The following is an 18,688-nucleotide window of genomic DNA, read 5'->3' as shown; positions in this document are numbered from 1 at the left end:
GAAAATTAAACAGCAACACACGTAAACAATACAAACATGGTGTAAGGAGGAGATGGGGGGTCGAGGAGGGGACTGTAAGGGAAAAACACGATGCATATAGACCTGCTTAAGAACGATCGGTAACCCAGAAAATATGGGGTTTAAACACATTTTGTGCATGTTAGAATCACATTTATACTAAAGTGTATTTAAAAATTATTTGTAATGTTTAATACGAAAAACGAAGGTTAACATTTTTGTTATTGTCAAATAGTGACCAATAAATTTTTACACTTATTTTTATGCCTAATTGTGGAAACTTACGGTATGAATAAAGTTGCCGTTCGCAAACTTTGTGTATAATATATAACTTACGAATGTGTAGTACAGTTAGGGTGTGTATATAAAGCAGATTCATCAGTTACACGTGTCAGTTACTAAGACAGGCAAAAATTTCAAAATTAGTAAATTCAGTGATATTCAAACGTTTAGGGAAGCAAGAAGACATAAGAATAACTTACAAATAAACTCATTGAAAAAAAGATTAACTTTTTTCTAGTTTACTTCAATAACTTAATAAATGTTGTGAGACGAGTATAAATATGAGAATATATCATTTAAAAAGACCATGTAAAGCTTAAAATCTGTCATTTCCTACAGAAATCAATGGGACTCGGGATCAAAATTAGTTACTTATTTCAAACGCTTGGTGAAGCAAAAAGATCATAATTTACTTTATTAAAAAATATATCGAAAGAAAATTTAAATATTGCAGATTACTTCAATAACTTAATTAATATTGTCAGATAATGCTTTTGATGTCATCTGACGTGTTAAAGATTTTCTCCTTCTATATTTCAATAGGCGTAAATTTACCGATAACGGCTAATCGATACACTCGATAAGCTGTTTTCAAGGGAGACAATTTCGCCAATAAGCCAGCAAATTGGCTTAGATTTCTGGGTATGATGACTTTTACCATAAGAATATCGAACATGCAATAGAATAACGACATATACAATAACAATGGTAAGACTTAGAATATGAATGACACGACATTGAATAACAATATCAAAGATACAATAACAATAACGAAACATAGAATAACAATAATGACTTTTACCATAAGAATATCGAACATACCATAAGAATAACGACATATACAATAACAATAGCAAATTTTAGAATATGAATGACACGACATTGAATAACAATAACAAACATACAATAATAAAAACAAACATATATAATTTAGCAACGTTTGACATGCCATACACATTCATCTTTCTGTATATTTGGATTTCCGATATTGGTATTTTTATTTTCGGAAATCTATTTTTATTTGAACCAGTCAGACGACTCGTTTCAACAAGAATTTGGTTGAACCATCAAAATAGCGTCGAATGTCACTGGGTGAGAAAAATGTACCGTCAGTCCGGGGCTCAAACCCGGCCCCCCTTGCTTACAGGGCAAGTGCTCTACCGACTGAGCTAACCGGCTGCCTGACACTTAATCTCCCCTTACGTGACCAAGTCCGTGCCGGGACATATGATACCTCTCAAAACACGAGGGCGCAGTCATGTAGCTAAAAAAGTCTGCTCAGAAATGTTTATTTGCTGTTACGGATCTTAATGGACGCGACCATCAGAAAATAAAAACAGTGTCAGTTAAGTTTTGGTAGCCAGAACTAGCAGTCATGATGTGGTCGTCATAAGAGTTATTATTATAAATATGAAAAACCCAGGCTAAATATAATTTTTTTAAAGTCTATCAACAGCACGTCTTCAGATCCAAAGCGTAGCGTTAACTTGAAATGTACTTTAGTCAGATTGTTTGCGGATAGGGAGTCGCAGCCTGTAGGAGCCACCATTAATATCCGAAGATCCGATACATAAATAATTTCACGGGACTTAAAATACTTTTATGTTAACTGTGACAACTGTAAAATACTTTTAAGGTCGTATGGAACAAAATCAACCCAGGACTAGATATAGATTGATATTTGGGCATTAAGGAATGAACATGAAATAGAAATAAATAAAGAGCTAATACTGTTCGTTCCAGTATTAAAAGTAGATTCTTGAAATATCTGGCACTCACAATCACGAAGTATAAGTCATATCTAAAAAGCATATCTTTATCCTATAAAAGTATTTTTAAAATAACGAATAGTTCTTTCTATAAATTTTACAATTTTGCTTTCACTTGAATATAAATGTGATGAAACACTTATCGCTGTAAAAATACATGCCAAAATCATCCAAAAGTCCGGACTGTATCGAAATATGTACCAGATCACTACGCCGTCCACGGAATGCCAAGAAGAACCATGAAGAATGTGAAGGTAACGATCCTGATTTTCTATGATGTTAAACTCTTCCTTTCGAGGATAATTTAAATATCTTCCCCAAAGAAACGTTGGCCCTGAAAGAGAGACAGTTAATTAGATATGTGTACGAAGATAATACTTACTGGGAGAGTAATTTTATTTGGTCGGGTAATACAATGAATAACCGGAATATAAGCTGGAGATGCGAATCGGAGTGTTCGGCCCTAGGGTTACTTTTAAGTTTAGTCTGTCGAGTTTTACCCGACAGGCAGTTAGTACTACCTGACCTACAACTAGTGATACATTATTTTTCTTGCATACCGAATTTTACAGTCAATAGAAGACACAAATAAACGAACATTTTATAGTGGCGCATGAATTTCTCCATTCGCTCAAAAATAATTTATTTTTGATAAATTACGCCATTTTAAGAGCGAGATTCATCCTATGCACGGGTGTAAAACCAAATAGAAACATGGATTGGAATAGCAACTTAAAGAACGCAGTCTCCTTGAAAGAAAATCCCGAAGCAGTATATGGATAGATGCGTAAACGACAGGCATATCAACGCAAAATAATATATAGACGACCTCAAATAAATACTAGTAGACAACAAAGGGACAAAACATACACAATAGAAGAATACAGGCGGGCATTACCTTTGGAACTGTCAGCGGCAATACTTGGTAACTTCGCGCAAACGGTTAATCTTAACCCTAGTCATATTCCAAAACTGCAGGACGGTGAAAAGAACAGTTATTGTACCCAGCTGAATACCTTACATACCTTTAACCCTTACCCTGCTAAATTTCTATAATGAACTCGTCCATCTTTCAATTTGGACAGTACCATTAACTGTTTAAAGGGGTGCTTACCAAAAAAAACTGACTGAATGGCGAACAGTGCAGATCATGATCAGACTGCACGGATGTGCAGGCAGATCATGATCTACACTGGTCGCAAAGGCAGAACCAGTCGTGTTTAGCATGATAAGGATTAAATAAACAAGAGCTGTCTCCATAGGATGACACATGCCCCCGATGGCACTTTGAATGAATAGTTATGACCGATGTTAGAGTTTAGGACCTTTGACCTACGGAGCTGGGTCTTGCGCGCGACACGTCGTCTTACTGTGTCACACATTCATGCGTAGTAATTTTAAAATCCATGCAAGAATGACAAAGATATGGACCGGGCACGCCCATCAATGCACTATCATGAAAAATGACCTTTAACGTCTAAGTGTGACCTTGACCTTTGAGCTACGGACCTGGGTCTTGCGCACGACACGTCGTCTTACTGTGGTACACATTCATGCAACGTTATTTGAAAATCCATCCATGGATGACAAAGATATGGACCGGACACGCCCATCAATGCACTATCCTTTAACGTCTAAGTGTGACTTTGACCTTTGAGCTACGGACCTGGGTCTTGCGTGCGACACGTCGTCTTACTGTGGTACACATTCATGTCAAGTTATTTGAAAATCCATCCATGGATGACAAAGATATGGACCGGACACGCCCATCAATGCACTATCCTTTAACGTCTAAGTGTGACCTTGACCTTTGAGCTACGGACCTGGGTCTTGCGCGCGACACGTTGTCTTACTGTGGTACACATTCATGCCAAGTTATTTGAAAATCCATCCATCGATGACAAAGATATGGACCGGACACGCCCATCAATGCACTATCCTTTAATGTCTAAGTGTGACCTTGACCTTTGAGCTACGCACCTGGGTCTTGCGCGCGAGACGTCGTCTTACTGTGGTACACATTCATGCCAAGTTATTTGAAAATCCATCCATCGATGACAAAGATATGGACCGGACACGCCCATCAATGCACTATCTTTTAATGTCTAAGTGTGACCTTGACTTTTGAGCTACGGATCTGGGTCTTGCGCGCGACACGTTGTCTTACTGTGGTACACATTCATGCCAAGTTATTTGAAAATCCACCCATCGATGACAAAGATATGGACCGGACACGCCCATCAATGCACTATCCTTTAATGTCTAAGTTGACCTTGACCTTTGAGCTACGGACCTGGGTCTTGCGCACGACACGTCGTCTTACTGTGGTACACATTCATGCCAAGTTATTTGAAAAACCATCCATCGATGACAAAGATATGGACCGGACACGAAAATTGCGGACAGACCGACAGACGGTTCAAAAACTATATGCCTCCCTTCGGGGGCATAAAAACAAAATTCTCGTGTAAAAGATATCTAAAGAGCTACATGCGCATGTATTAAACGCCTTTGCAGAAAGCAGAGAAACAATAGAACACCATTTTGGTTTTTAACGAGAAACAGGTCGGAGAACAAATGTCAAACAATCCCAACGGGCTTAAAGAGATGTCTATAATGGAGTCTTTTATATGCATAGTCAGATACAAAAAAAAGGGTAAGGGAACGTCTAACTGTTAAAGGACTGAACTCCAGACATGTCTGGAGTCTAAAACATTTGGGTCATAACATTTTAATATAACCTTTTCACATCTTTACCAAAACAATCGGGAAATCTCCTTTAGCCATCATTTAGCGAAAATGAAAATAGCATCGTCACAGAAGTCAGTAAGAGGAGTTTTCTCAACATTGGTGAAAATACCGAAAGCTCTTGTTAATATGCAAGAAACTGCAAAAAATGTATCCGAAAAGACACCGATCACCATTACTATCCTTCTCATAATGAAGCTCCAAAATTTAAAAATGTTCAAAGTTAACATTTTAAAATATCTTGTAATAAAAGTGCTTTAGTGACACCTGTCTAAATCTTTTTTTTTCGTGACAGAGACTCATCCTGTGTAATATGATGAGTCTAGTCATACTAAAACATTTTCTAAAATCATAGCGCTTGCCTGATTAGCAGTGTATGAAGTGAATATGAGATATTAAATTATTGATAAGAGTGTCTGCCATAAGAATGCAATGATATACAAAAATAATTTATTGTATTGGGTTTAACGTCGTACCGACACAATGATAGTTCATATGGCGACTTTCCAGCTACCCCAGGGGCCCCTCTGTGCATTATTTCACCACGAAATGGGCACCTGGGTATAACCACCGACCTTCCGTAAGCCAGCTAGATGGCTTCCTCACATGAAGAATTCAACGCGCCGAGTGGGGCTCGAACCCACTTCGATGAGGGGCAAGTGATTTGAAGTCAGCGACCTTAACCACTCGGCCACGGAGGTCCCTATACAAAAATATAACATAAAATGTGGGCATCATTAGAAGCAGTTATTGTCATTTCATATAATTGTCAATACTATAATTGCGAAGTATGTCTACACATAACGGCATTATGAAGTACTGATGCACATGAATACCTTTTTAAATGTGGATAGATATAGATCTTTAGCAAGTGTAGATTTCATCAAAACAAATGTACACAAGAGCTGTCTGTTGACAACGGGCTCGACTAATCGAAGAATTGATGCAAGTATTGGGTCAAAATATAACCAGAGATTTTCAGAGAAAGGAAAATAGATAAGATAAACAATGTACCTGTATTTGTGGAACTGGATAAGTCTTGCACTATATGGCAATGTGTAACTTATTTTTATTATAAACTAATTTCTATGTCAAAAAAGGGCTATAACTCAACCAAAGTCCATGTCCTATTTATATAGTCTCGCCGACATATGGAGACTATTATGGTAAATAAGTGGTCATAGTTTCAAAGCCATATGTCAAACAGTTTTGACAAACATTGGACTTGTGCAAACTGAACCAATTTCCAAGTCCAAAAAGGGCCACAATTCAGCCAAAATACATACCAGAGTTATGTACTCTTGCCTACAGATAGAGACTGTAAACAAGTGTTCAAAGTTTCAAAGCCACATGACAAACAGTTTTGACAGAATGTGAACTTGTACGAAAACTACACCAATTTCCAAGTCCAAAACGGGCCATAATTCAGCCACAATACTTGACACAGTTATGTGCTCTTGCCTACACATAGAAACTGTTATAATAAACAAGTTTAAAAGTTTCAAAGCCACATGTCAAATAGTTTTGACAAAACATGGACTTATACGAAAACTGAACCAATTTCCATGTCCAAAAAGGGCCATAATTCAGCCAAAATACTTGACAGAGTTATATACTCTTGCTTACAGAGACTATTATAATAAACAAGTTTAAAAGTTTCAAAGCCATAAGTCAAACAGTTTACACAACATATGAACTGGTACGAAGTACGAAAAACTTAACGAAGATTTCTAAATTAAAATGGGCCATAATTCAGACAAAATGCTTGATGGAGTTATGTACTCTTGCCTAAAACTTGTCATGGTGATGGTACACAAGTGTTGAAAGTTTCAAAGCCATATGTCAAAAGGTTTCGTCAAAATGTGGACTGGTACGAAAAACTTAACCACTGTGTGACGCCGACGCCGACGCCGTGGTGAGTAGGATAGCTCTACTTATTCTTCGAACAGTCGAGCTAAAAATGTCCGAAGTAATATACATACCAGTTGAAAACATAACTGACGCATACGGAACAAAATACCATCTTTTTGAATAACGTAATGCGTTCATGACGTCAGCCAAGAAAGGGTGTCGTCTGCTGATTCCGATGAAGTCATTTGAAAACCCAACCGGTCCCGTTGTATGTACAACTACACTCGCACCTTTGTTCTCGGCTTCTGTCGAAAGCTCTTCAACGCTGTAACGAAAATATCAATCAAAATATTTTATAGCAAGAGTGTTTTAACACTATCTATGCACGAGTGGCGGTTATACGTCGGGCGTAATAATTTCACGAGTGCGCAGTCAGAATGAAATTATTTGTACGAAGTATTACCGCCCGAGAGTATAGATAGTGTTAAAACACGGTTTTGCTTTAAATTATTTTAATTCTAATATGCTCACATCTAAAGCTGTAGATATAATATAGAAGCGCTCTTTCTTGGTCGCAACAAAATATTGACGTCACCACACGTTAACGTAACGTCATTCTAGTGTAAGTGTTCATCCGGGAAACCACAGTAGACCTCTGGTATGCGAGAATGTCTAAATATTATTTTAGCAGTTTTCAAACACTTGATCTGTAAAATAGATTGAAAAATCTGTAAATTTATAGATTATCTGTAAATTTACAGATAATCTATAAATATACCACTTTCCAAGGCCTGTTTATAATTTACTTCTTTCAATGCTTACTCAGTTGCTGTCGACCAACCAATGCTTGGATACAAATGATTTACATAGATCAATACAAGTTTTATAGAGAGAACATGGAGACACGGAAGAGATATTGCTTTTACACTCATTTTTTTGCACAGTAAACAGGCTGGTAACATTGCCCGATCGGGCTTATTACACAAAATGTAGCATTTCTTGAAAAACAATAAAGATATTTCTTTCAAACTTGTTCCATTTATTAAGCATAACATATGATGATTATCATGATAAAAATAACTTTGTTGCCTTCAGTTTTGTTAGAATTACTTCCCTTTTTCAGATTTTTATGATGCATAATTTTTAAGTCCAAAAAATGTATACATTTATTTACTAGCGCAATAATTTAGAGCATTAGAAAGCAATTGGACCTTTTTTGTTTTTGTTTTAACTTAGCATTAGAACGTATCTTTTTTGGACTTCAAAGATTATGCGTCATAAAAATCTGAAAAGGGGAAATAATTCTACCAAACCTGAAGGCAACCAAGTTATTTTTATTCTAATTTGTATCATTTGTTATGCTTAATAAATGGATAAAGTTTGATAGAAATATCTTCATTATTTTTTCAAGAAATACTACTTTTTGTGACGTAAGCCCGATCGGACAATGTTACCAGCCTGGTAAACAAGAAATGTTGGAATTCTATAAAAACAAGGTAGGCCCCTATTTTTGGAATCGCAAACCAGTTAAGTAAAATATTTGGTTGTGTCTGGCACCTAGCTGTGTTCCAACTGTTACATGTCAAAATTTAGGACATGAATTTAACACCTATGCAAACGTGTCAGTATAGTCTATGTTCGGAAACTCAATTGCTTTGTCATTCACACACATATGAGTGCAAACTAGTTATCAAAACCAAACCAAAATGTGGCGGTTGTTGCTATAGTGTAAAAAAAATAAAAAAATAAAAAAAAATAGGTACCTGTGTTTACAAACAATATCCATATCAATGTACCAGCCTCCATGATGGTGTAACACGAGATACCGTGCGACGTCTGCCCGTTTAACCCAGTGTCCATAACTGTTGTACAAATCTTTTATATCCGGATATTCCCGGTCAATAAGTGCATTCACCATTGTTTTATTCCAAAGAGTATATTTATACCCAGGATGCTGCTCTATACATGACTGTTGGGCCTTTTGTAACTTTCGCGGTAATGTTGAGCTCGTTTCAAAGAAGAACACTTGGTGTATTCGTTTGGGTATATGCAAGCGTTCATGTATATCCCTCTGTGCAGAATATATTTCAGGTATCTCATATGTATTCACACAAAACACAAATTCGGAAAGTAGATACACAATAGTACGAAGAGGAACTAAAATTATCCATAATATAATCAGTACAGAAATTATTTTACAAATCTTTCTTTTTGTCTTCCTCAACATATTTTCATTAATAGATCTACCTCACTTCTTTAAACCATCTCAAATATAGCCAGGTATGTGTATTAAACGACAACGTGTGTGTAGTTAGTCGCCGTAACATAACTCGATAAACCGATATCATTATAGGAAGTGCAATAATGAATCGGTTTATTATATTACCACTTCAGTCGCTCATGCAAGTAACAAAATATTCAATAGCTTATCGATTGTAACTACTCCTAAACATACCATGCATGTTCGTTAGCAGTCAGATATATCCGTTAATGATCAATCAAGACAACTAAATTATTTAAACACTTATTTTGAGCTAAAAATGTTACACCGATACATCGTCTGTTCGGTATGATACTGGTTAACCGTATAATGAATATTTCTGACAGCTAACGAAAATGCATGATGAGGAACAGTCGCAGTACAATCTATATGTATATTATACGTTTTTGAAATTGTAAATAAATGTCTGGATAGCTGGAAACATCTATTTCTTTGTTATTCTGCCAGCAAGGATGAGGAAATAAAAACCAAGGGTTTTACAGATCCTAGATCATATACCGCGCCCGATACTCTTATTAACCAAAATCGGTATCATATACAAGTACTGCGCCCGGTACTCTTTAAAGTTATTAACCAAAATCGGTAAGAATACGTAATTAATAAAAACGCTCTCACCTTATGGAGTATTTTAAGTTGATCCTGTCCATGTAGTATCGCTGACGTCTATATTTCTCAAAATTTATTAAGAAGGTATATTATACAATATTTTGTTTCACTAACATAAACCAGTTTCACACACATAAAAATTCCTAAAAACCTTTCGAAAAGAATTGCGACTAGCTTGCTTTAATGACCCCCCACCCACCAAAAAAAAAAAAAAAAAAAAATAATAATAAAATAAAATAAAAATAAAAAAGCAACAAAAACAAATAAAATAACAGGCTTACTGTTTATACAACTTATGTCATAATCAGAGATATTGCAGCACTATTTGTATGACTAGTTATTGCCAGATAATCTTTGAGGTGGAAGATTTATGTACATTTCCGGTAACGACAGAGAAAGTCTAAATTTTGGTAAAATTATAATTATATATTTGATCATAGTTAGCTTAAAGGCAACATTAATTTACATTTTTCAAAATCTCTGACTGAATTGTACGGGGGTTAAGCCATTTTGACCTTAAAATTGTCATTTAATAATGTTATCTTAACATTTCATAAAGGACACACTTTAGAAAGGCATATAACAGAAGGTGTTTGTGTTTATTATCGATTTTTTTTAAAATGAAATCTAAACATTATGTTATGAAATTTGGCAACATAGATATCAATAAATGTATCTTTATTATTTTTTTGTGTCAATTTGATGTCTGCTTGTAACTATGTTGTTTATTACGTACTCCCCCTTATGAGGATGCAATCTCTCTCTCTCTCTCTCTCTCTCTCTCTCTCTCTCTCTACCTTAGCTTACCTTCATAACTACCATTTTGGACTAAACGAACTTGCATTTAAAGATCTAGACTAGCTCCTAGACTATGATATATCATTTTTACATTTTATGATTAAAACGAAGTGAACTGAGCCAATCTATATTCTATGCCCAATATCATTCCTCTATGAAAATCTCTAAAATAGACAGGCTTTTGTCTCTATGAAATTAAATTCGTCAAAAAAGGAAAAATGTAGAAATATATTATTATCAGTCTAGTGGCTAGTCTATTAAAGATCATACTGCTGTGTCATAACTTTATCAATTTAAGATATAATGTATATTTTTCTATAACATAGGAAATTTGTCAGCCTGTTAAGAACAGTGTATAATCTCACCAGTTAGCTATGTTGGTGTGACCTTAAACCTAACAAAATAAATAAATCGTGAAATAAATGGAACGAATTCATTGCAATTGTTTAAGGTATTCAGAAAAAAAAACAGCATATAAGATCCGTGGGAAAAATTGACTACACTATTTTTAATGCATAGGCAGGTAAAATAATAGACAAAAGACTGAACATATTTCTTATTAGTTGAATAACAATTTTGGGCTAGTTTTTGACATATGCAGTTATAAATCTTAATTTAATTTTAGTCAATTATGTAGCAATAATACTCTTTTACGTAACCCCCTGCTCCACCCCTCTTGATAGAAAACCTCTTCAAACATAATTTCACCTCTGACAGCTATTCGATTTTTAATTTAATTCTCTCCCGGAATAATTTGAGCCGCGCCATGAGAAAATTAAGGCAGAGTTACGGTAACCACGGCCGATGAGATTATCCTTTGTAAACTAGTACTCGTGCCTGGCAGTTTGACAACGATCCACGGAATTCTAAATTTTGGTTAAAATCTGCGTATGTAGTTGGGAGAACTTGCATTAAAGGACGGTCCAACATGTCGGAATATAATATTTGTGAATCATGCCTTAGAGAAGATACAAATGTCACAGCAACTATTTACTGTCAAGATTGTTTGGAAATAATGTGTAAAGACTGCAAGCGACATCATTTGAAATTTACTCCTTCTGCTAATCATAGAACATTTGACATTGCAGAAAACAAAATACAACTAAGGAACATGGAAGATATGAGAAAATCATCTAAATGTCCAAACCACATGTTGGAACAAGTGAAATATCTTTGTAAAAACCATGACGAATTATGCTGTAAACAGTGCGCGATAGCAACACATAGAAAGTGTGAACTTGTTGTATCTCTTACTGATGAGGCGAAGAAATCTAGCTCTGGAGTTGGTATTAAAACACGTTTGACTGAAATAGATAAACATATAGACATATTACTGAAGCATGAAAATAAGTATGTGGAACGTTCGGAACAGTCAGTAGAAGAAACGAAAAATATTCTTAAAACGTTCAAAGCTCAAATAGATGAAACTTATGCAAAACTAGAAAATAAAATATTGACTAAAATAACAAAGGGTAGTAAAGATACAATTGAAGCGAGCAATTCACAACAAACATGTCTGAAAGAAGTAAAAGACGACGTAAAACGGTCGCTGGATTCCCTTGAATTCGCCTCGAAATTTGGCCAAGATGTCCATTCCTACTTTGTGGAGAAGAAATTAAAAGACGATTGTCTGCGAAAGGAAGATTCAGTAAGGACATTACAAACTCGTTCTAGCAAATGGACAGTTGAGGTTATAGAAACTATACCTGTTAAAGAATTGCTCGATCAGTTATACAATTGTATATGTGCTGATGAAGTTGTTGAAAATCTTTACCTTCCACAATGCCCAGGGCCTAAGGATCCCAAGAAACGCCAGCTCGTTTTGATTAAGGAAATCGATGTTGGACATGTACAATCGTTTCCTAAGTTTTGTATTTGGATTGGGCAATACATCGTAATTGCTTTGGAAAAGGAAAAGCTGTTAAAATCGTTCGATTCGGAAAGTGGGGCTTGTCTAGCGAGTTACAACTGCCCTAATGAACCTTTTGAAATGGCAGCACTTGAAGGGTCAATGCTTGCCGTTTTTTTGTTTGAAACCACAAATTTTGAAGCTTAGTAAGACACACTTTCAGCACATTAAAACAATTAATTCTAATTCATATTTTGGAGGGATAGCATATAACAGAGCTGAAAAACAATTATTTGTTTCTTTGTATGGTCGCGGAACTTTGGAAAAGTTTTACTTAGATGGCGCAGATGCAGGACTCGTGAACCCAGGCAATGCCGCTCAAGAAGCACTGAAAAAATCAATGAACATTGCTTTCGATAGTGTTAATAAAATACTGTATATTTCACGGCACAATATATATGCGGTGGATAATAACGGTAATATCCTGTTTATATACAGTCACAAGAATTTATCGGAAGCATGGTCGGTGGCAACTGATTACGACCGTAATATCTATATAGCATCTGTACAAGGGAATTGTATTCAACAGGTCGATAAGAACGGCGTATTTATCAGGGATACCATCTCTGAAAGTAACGGCAATATCAAAAATCCCCACGGGATCTGCATCAGTGATCAGAATACAAGACTGGCAGTAACATGTGAAGGAGAAAAACAATTAAAGATATACAGTTTTGAAAAGTGAAAATAGGATGTTTAGGGAAACCTTCATAAAGTTGGACTTGTAACCAATTTGATGATGAAATGACTTAACAATAATACTTTAAATATGCACAGATCTATCCATATTAGCAAAGAGCTATAAAAATAAATGTATTTTATACTTCTTTGATATTAGGTATCGGTTCTGTTCTACATACACAGCCATGTTGCTAATTTTTACTTCCTGTTTTCATTACAAGTTGGCCAATCAAACTCCGTGACATTAAAAATAACCTCTGACGTTAAAAAATTATTCTTTCCTAATTGAGGCGACTCCTCGGGTTACATATTACTAAACCAAAGGATGGAAAAGGGGCGTTGCTGAAACATGCGGCAAACATCTAATATTTGTCACAAAGGTTAACATAAGTCGTTACCTAGGCATTGCAACTGAAAATACAAACTTCAAGTAGGAGCTATCTATATTAGATGTATGTGAAGTTAACTACATCAAAATACAAGGACTGAAAAAAATGTTAAAATATCATTTCCTGAAAAAGAGTTATTTTAGCTGAAAAAAAAAATGATCCCTGATGAAATATTTGGAAAAAATGGAGACAACTCCGCAAAGACTTTATGATAGGCTTAGGTGACTATTGACCTAGGGCCAATTCGTTTCACTCAACCCGGGGCACGCCGGTCACGTGAGCGGCAAGAAAAAAATGCTCGCCGGTTTATTGATAAACGAACGTTTCGGCGTACCGTGCGGCCGGCCACGTGATGTGCAAATACAAAAAAAAATCCAATTTATTATGATTTTCTCTTGTGGCCTGTTCCAAATAAGTTAGCAAAAAGTTCTTGCAGTATGTTTCTACATTTACTTGTACTATCCCAAATTTCCAAATGTTTACCCAATTTTATATCGCGAAAATGTATGATTTGCCGCTTTGCCTAGAAGCAAAACGAACGCAAAAAAGCCGGTTGCACGCGGCGAAACAGCGTACGCCGCAAAAGTGAAACGAATTGGCCCCTAGAACCTCATGCAAACTATGCAGTTTTTACCTCTAATCATGAAAAAAGCATACATACTTGCCACATGGATTAGCAACCTGAATACAAAACTATGTAAAGATCAAATAATTGGAGACAATAATTGGAAAAAATGGAGACAACTCCGCAAAGACTTTATGATAGGCTTAGGTGACTATTGACCTAGGGCCAATTCGTTTCACTCAACCCGGGGCACGCCGGTCACGTGAGCGGCAAGAAAAAAATGCTCGCCGGTTTATTGATAAACGAACGTTTCGGCGTACCGTGCGGCCGGCCACGTGATGTGCAAATACAAAAAAAAATCCAATTTATTATGATTTTCTCTTGTGGCCTGTTCCAAATAAGTTAGCAAAAAGTTCTTGCAGTATGTTTCTACATTTACTTGTACTATCCCAAATTTCCAAATGTTTACCCAATTTTATATCGCGAAAATGTATGATTTGCCGCTTTGCCTAGAAGCAAAACGAACGCAAAAAAGCCGGTTGCACGCGGCGAAACAGCGTACGCCGCAAAAGTGAAACGAATTGGCCCCTAGAACCTCATGCAAACTATGCAGTTTTTACCTCTAATCATGAAAAAAGCATACATACTTGCCACATGGATTAGCAACCTGAATACAAAACTATGTAAAGATCAAATAATTGATTGCCCTGGGGAAAGTAGGACATTTTTGGTGGTGAAATTTGTCAACAAACAGACGATCGTTTTTTAAAAAGTCAAAACCCACAGAATGTCACAAGGTGAAATATTTTGAAAAGGCTACTGCTGGAAAGAGAACAATCTCAACTACCCATACATATGTGTCAAAGTATTGGGAAAATATCTAGAAATATGAGAAAATCGAAGAAATCAATTTCAAGACTGTTAGATGCATAACTGTGTAATCATACATTGCATTTATCAAAGATAGATTACTTTTCGTTTGCACTGATATAACATGGACAGGATTAGGATTAAGAAACGGTGTTCTCTCAACAATTTCACTATAAAAACGGATTGTTTCCCTTGTGTAAAGAAGGCTTAGGGTAAGTCTCTACGGTTACCTTCGAATGCATTGTCAATATGTGAAAACACCTCTCATTGTGCGCACGAATTCACGCTTCGAACGGCCGGAAGTCACAGTCACGAAATTTAGGACAGATACTACTAAATAATGGCACAGGCTAATAGGTTATAACACACTAAATAGTTGTTGTTCTTTATTCTATATAAAATTGACCTATTTCCAATGGCCGCAGCACACATCAGGACCCATTTTAATTGTCTGTAACCTACATTTTCTTGAAGAATAGTGTCAGTGCTAAATCAAAATCAAAAGAAAAGTGGGGGTCATGTCTGATGCAAGAAAAAATATTTCAGTCAAACACACAAACTGCAAAATCAGCTAAAAAATGAGACCCCAAATTATACTGGTGGTGTATGATCTAAGTTTCCATGAACAATTTTGCCATGTTGTTATTTCATTATCAAAATCCTACCTACATGTCAGGCATAGATCTGTCATGTGATTTTACTAAAAGAATTGCAAAGAAAATAAGCAAAATAGCTCTACAGAGCAAAAAAAAAAAACTGAGGACTATTTGTATCCGCCATTATGCGTCTACCATTTTTTTCGCGCCATTTTTCTATTTAGTGTCTGTATGCCTAATAGCCGTGGGTTACTTGACCAATGACCACTAAGTTTATTGTGTGCGAGGACGTAGACTGTAGCGCATCAAATCACTACATTAGTATGTTAAACAGAAAAAATGAAGCGAACATATATGTCAAAAAGGTAGAATATGGAAGAAACGCTGAGCATACTCTACTATTTAGTGTGGCCGATGTATGTTCAATGGCAGTGGCTAGGTAGCCGGTTCCGACTACCTAGACCTTAAGTCTACGTAGCCGGTTCCGGCTACCTAGACTTAAGGTCTAGGCAGCCGGCTTTATACATATATATATCGTATATGAACATGTAAGTCAAGGTAGCCGGCTCTGATAGACTGTATTATAAAGGATCATTATATCAGTTAAATGAATTATATTTCTTGTGATTAATTGATTTATTATTTGCTATTTGTGATTTACCTTTATTTCTCAGTATTTACGCACTCATATCATATCGGCCAATATTTTGTTATGTTATCAACAAATGATCAGAGTGTGACTAAAGGTCTAGGTAGCCGGAACCAGCTACTTAGCCACTGCCATGTTTAATACGCAATGTTGTAATTTGCACTGTACATGTATAATAATTTTTTCAAATAAGTCGGGTTTCATTGTTTGATACCATTATGTATATATTTTATCATATTTTTTTAACTAAATGTACAACAACAGTGAATATACTGCATATGTGTAAAATTAGGCGTATCATCAAATAAAGCAGTAACAGTTTCAGTTTCAGAATGGTCTTGTCCTTGCGAGCAGTCCTGGGATTCCACACACGGATGACCTTTAAAACATTAAAACAGACATTGCCACCAAAATTTTACATTTTTATATAGATGTGCCCTAGAAGGAACTTTGCTATGCTTTAACTTGTCCAACAATAAGAAACAAAGCTTGAGATGAATACTACAGTATCGTTTTGTTTGTTCTCCAAACACCAAAATTTTGCAACCAAAGGCGTTAAATAACTCTTCGTTATAATTATACAGATTCTCGACAGAGTTAACCTGTTTTCATATGCAAAAGCATCAGAACATACGGTTTTTTTTTTCAAATGAAAAGAGAGAATTTTCTTGTCTTCATACAAAAGGCGCATGTTTATACTTATATCGTATAAATGAATTTCTCTGAAAAACGGTAATATCTATATTTATATGACGCTAGTATTTTATGATGGTGGCATTTGGTATGAATTTATTGATCAATGTATATGTGAAATGTAATATGCCAGATATATAAAATTCTTGTTTGGATGGGGAGGCATAAGGGGGGAGAGAGAAGGAAAGAAACACAACTACAGAAAACAATTTAGTGACATCTACAGCTGTGTTCATAGGGTGGTGTTCATAAAACCTTCAATGATACACTGGAGTCAATTCAATGAAAACCAGAATATGGTCCCCGGTAAAACTAATGAACTAATGCTCTCTACATTTATAAATAACAATGGAGCAGAAATAAAACCTACATACATTACTTCCACAATAGGTAAACTAAAACGTAAAGGCAAAATAAAGAACTTTTACCGCATGCAACTATGTCTAACCCTGCACCCTTCTGTATTAGAGGTAAAATTGACTTAAAACAGTTAGAAATAACTAATCAAATGAAAAAAAATCGGTTTTTGCACATAAAGTCAATAATAAGTCTTGCAAAAAGTTTAACTTACGGGAAAAAAGAAATATACAGAAAAAAGTTTGGTCCTAGTTGGACTTGAACCTACGCCCTCCTGAAAAAAATTAGTCAAAGTAGGTATTTGGTAGAAATTGAATTCTCTTCAAAAAGAAGGTACACTATTACGCGGCCATTACCTTAAGGGTAACAAGGAAGGACCCGAACAAGAAAGTGCCACATTATACCCTTATGAAAAGAAAATGATAGGCCTGAAATTGTTATTTGCATGACTTTACCTATATTACAAAAGGGCGTATCCAAAATATTCAATATAGGTTAAGGAGTGTTAGTAACAACGCAAGTAACGTCATTGCCGCTTAATGAGTTGTAACATACCTAAACACAATAACTCGATTGATTGAATCAGTTAATCATATATCGACTTATCGGTTATTTGGCATTGATTACAGAATTATGTCCTATGCAGTTTTGTTGCTCTTTAAAGTTACAAATATGATAACTATAGGTTCTGATAAATATGAAAAAATTCTGAAGCAGAACACTTCGCTAATGAAAAAGTGCATATTTATAGAGGAATGAGGCAGAAATACACGATGGTAACAGTTCAAACACTATGCTTTTTAGATCTATAATCCTGGTAGGAAAAGTACACTCAAACAATTGGAGCAGGCGAAGTGTTTTGGAGAGTCTCTTTTCAATGGTTAATTATCTGCACCTAGCGGTTCATGAGAAGAAGTGGTTAAAATTAAAAGGTATTTCTATTATTACCTCTAGCTACCAGCAAGTATTTAATGATATACCGCCACCCCCCCCCGCCCATTTGTACAAATTTGAAAGCGGCTTTTATAATGAAGCTTCTCTGGCCCATCAGTGACTGTGAGTGTCTCAAGAACGTTTCTTGAAAATCATCTTTTTGGTGATGACCTGCAGAGAAATGTCCATGTCGGAAGCGAGACACAGGTAAAGACTAGCAGCGACCATAGAAGCGGACTGTTTCTACAAACGCCCTTGTAAGAATGAAATTGCTTTCCTTTTATATTGTTTTGTGACTCTCTGGGTACTGTCATTCTCATTGGCCGTGTACAGTGAGAGAGAGTATTTCTAATTTTAGCTGTAGCGGCCACTAAGAAGAGCCAAAAGCCCCATTTGAAACAAGAGCTCTGCCAAACAGGCTAATGTATGCCCGAGGGGGCTGGGAGCAAAATTTAAAGAACTTGACTGTTCTACCTACATGTCAAGTTTGAAGTCATTACCTTGATAGTTAATAAGTTGTGTTCCGGACACAAAATGTTAGACAAATTTGACATTTGAGCTAAATTTGTGACCTTGGCCTTTGACCTACAGACCATGTTCTTGTACTCTGCACGTTGTTATCTCGCACCCTACCTACAGGCCAAATTTGAAGTCAATACCTTGTTATTTAGTTATGCTCGGGACACAAAATAT

General features: G+C 35.9%; 3 protein-coding genes across 3 annotated transcripts in view; 2 read left to right on the top strand and 1 right to left on the bottom strand.

Moving 5' to 3' along the window:
- Nucleotides 1-18,688, top strand: part of LOC123541799 (uncharacterized) — a 326,932-nt gene that overhangs the window by 20,231 nt on the left and 288,013 nt on the right. The gene's annotated exons all lie outside the window — the stretch shown is intronic.
- LOC123542253 (complement C1q-like protein 4) overlaps nucleotides 1-18,688 on the top strand; it is a 323,111-nt gene that overhangs the window by 98,571 nt on the left and 205,852 nt on the right. The window lies entirely within an intron of this gene.
- On the bottom strand, nucleotides 400-9,206 carry LOC123542758 (uncharacterized). Its single transcript, XM_045328748.2, has 3 exons — nucleotides 8,432-9,206; nucleotides 6,800-6,993; nucleotides 400-2,403 (listed from the first exon to the last, which is right to left on the bottom strand). The coding sequence occupies exons 1-3, from the start codon at nucleotides 8,893-8,895 to the stop codon at nucleotides 2,117-2,119; spliced, it is 945 nt and encodes a 314-aa protein (XP_045184683.1). The 5' UTR covers nucleotides 8,896-9,206; the 3' UTR covers nucleotides 400-2,116.

The sequence above is a fragment of the Mercenaria mercenaria genome, chromosome 19, assembly GCF_021730395.1.
Source record: "Mercenaria mercenaria strain notata chromosome 19, MADL_Memer_1, whole genome shotgun sequence".
In the NCBI taxonomy this organism is placed as follows: domain Eukaryota; kingdom Metazoa; phylum Mollusca; class Bivalvia; order Venerida; family Veneridae; genus Mercenaria; species Mercenaria mercenaria.
This window is presented reverse-complemented; position numbering and strand designations above follow the sequence as displayed.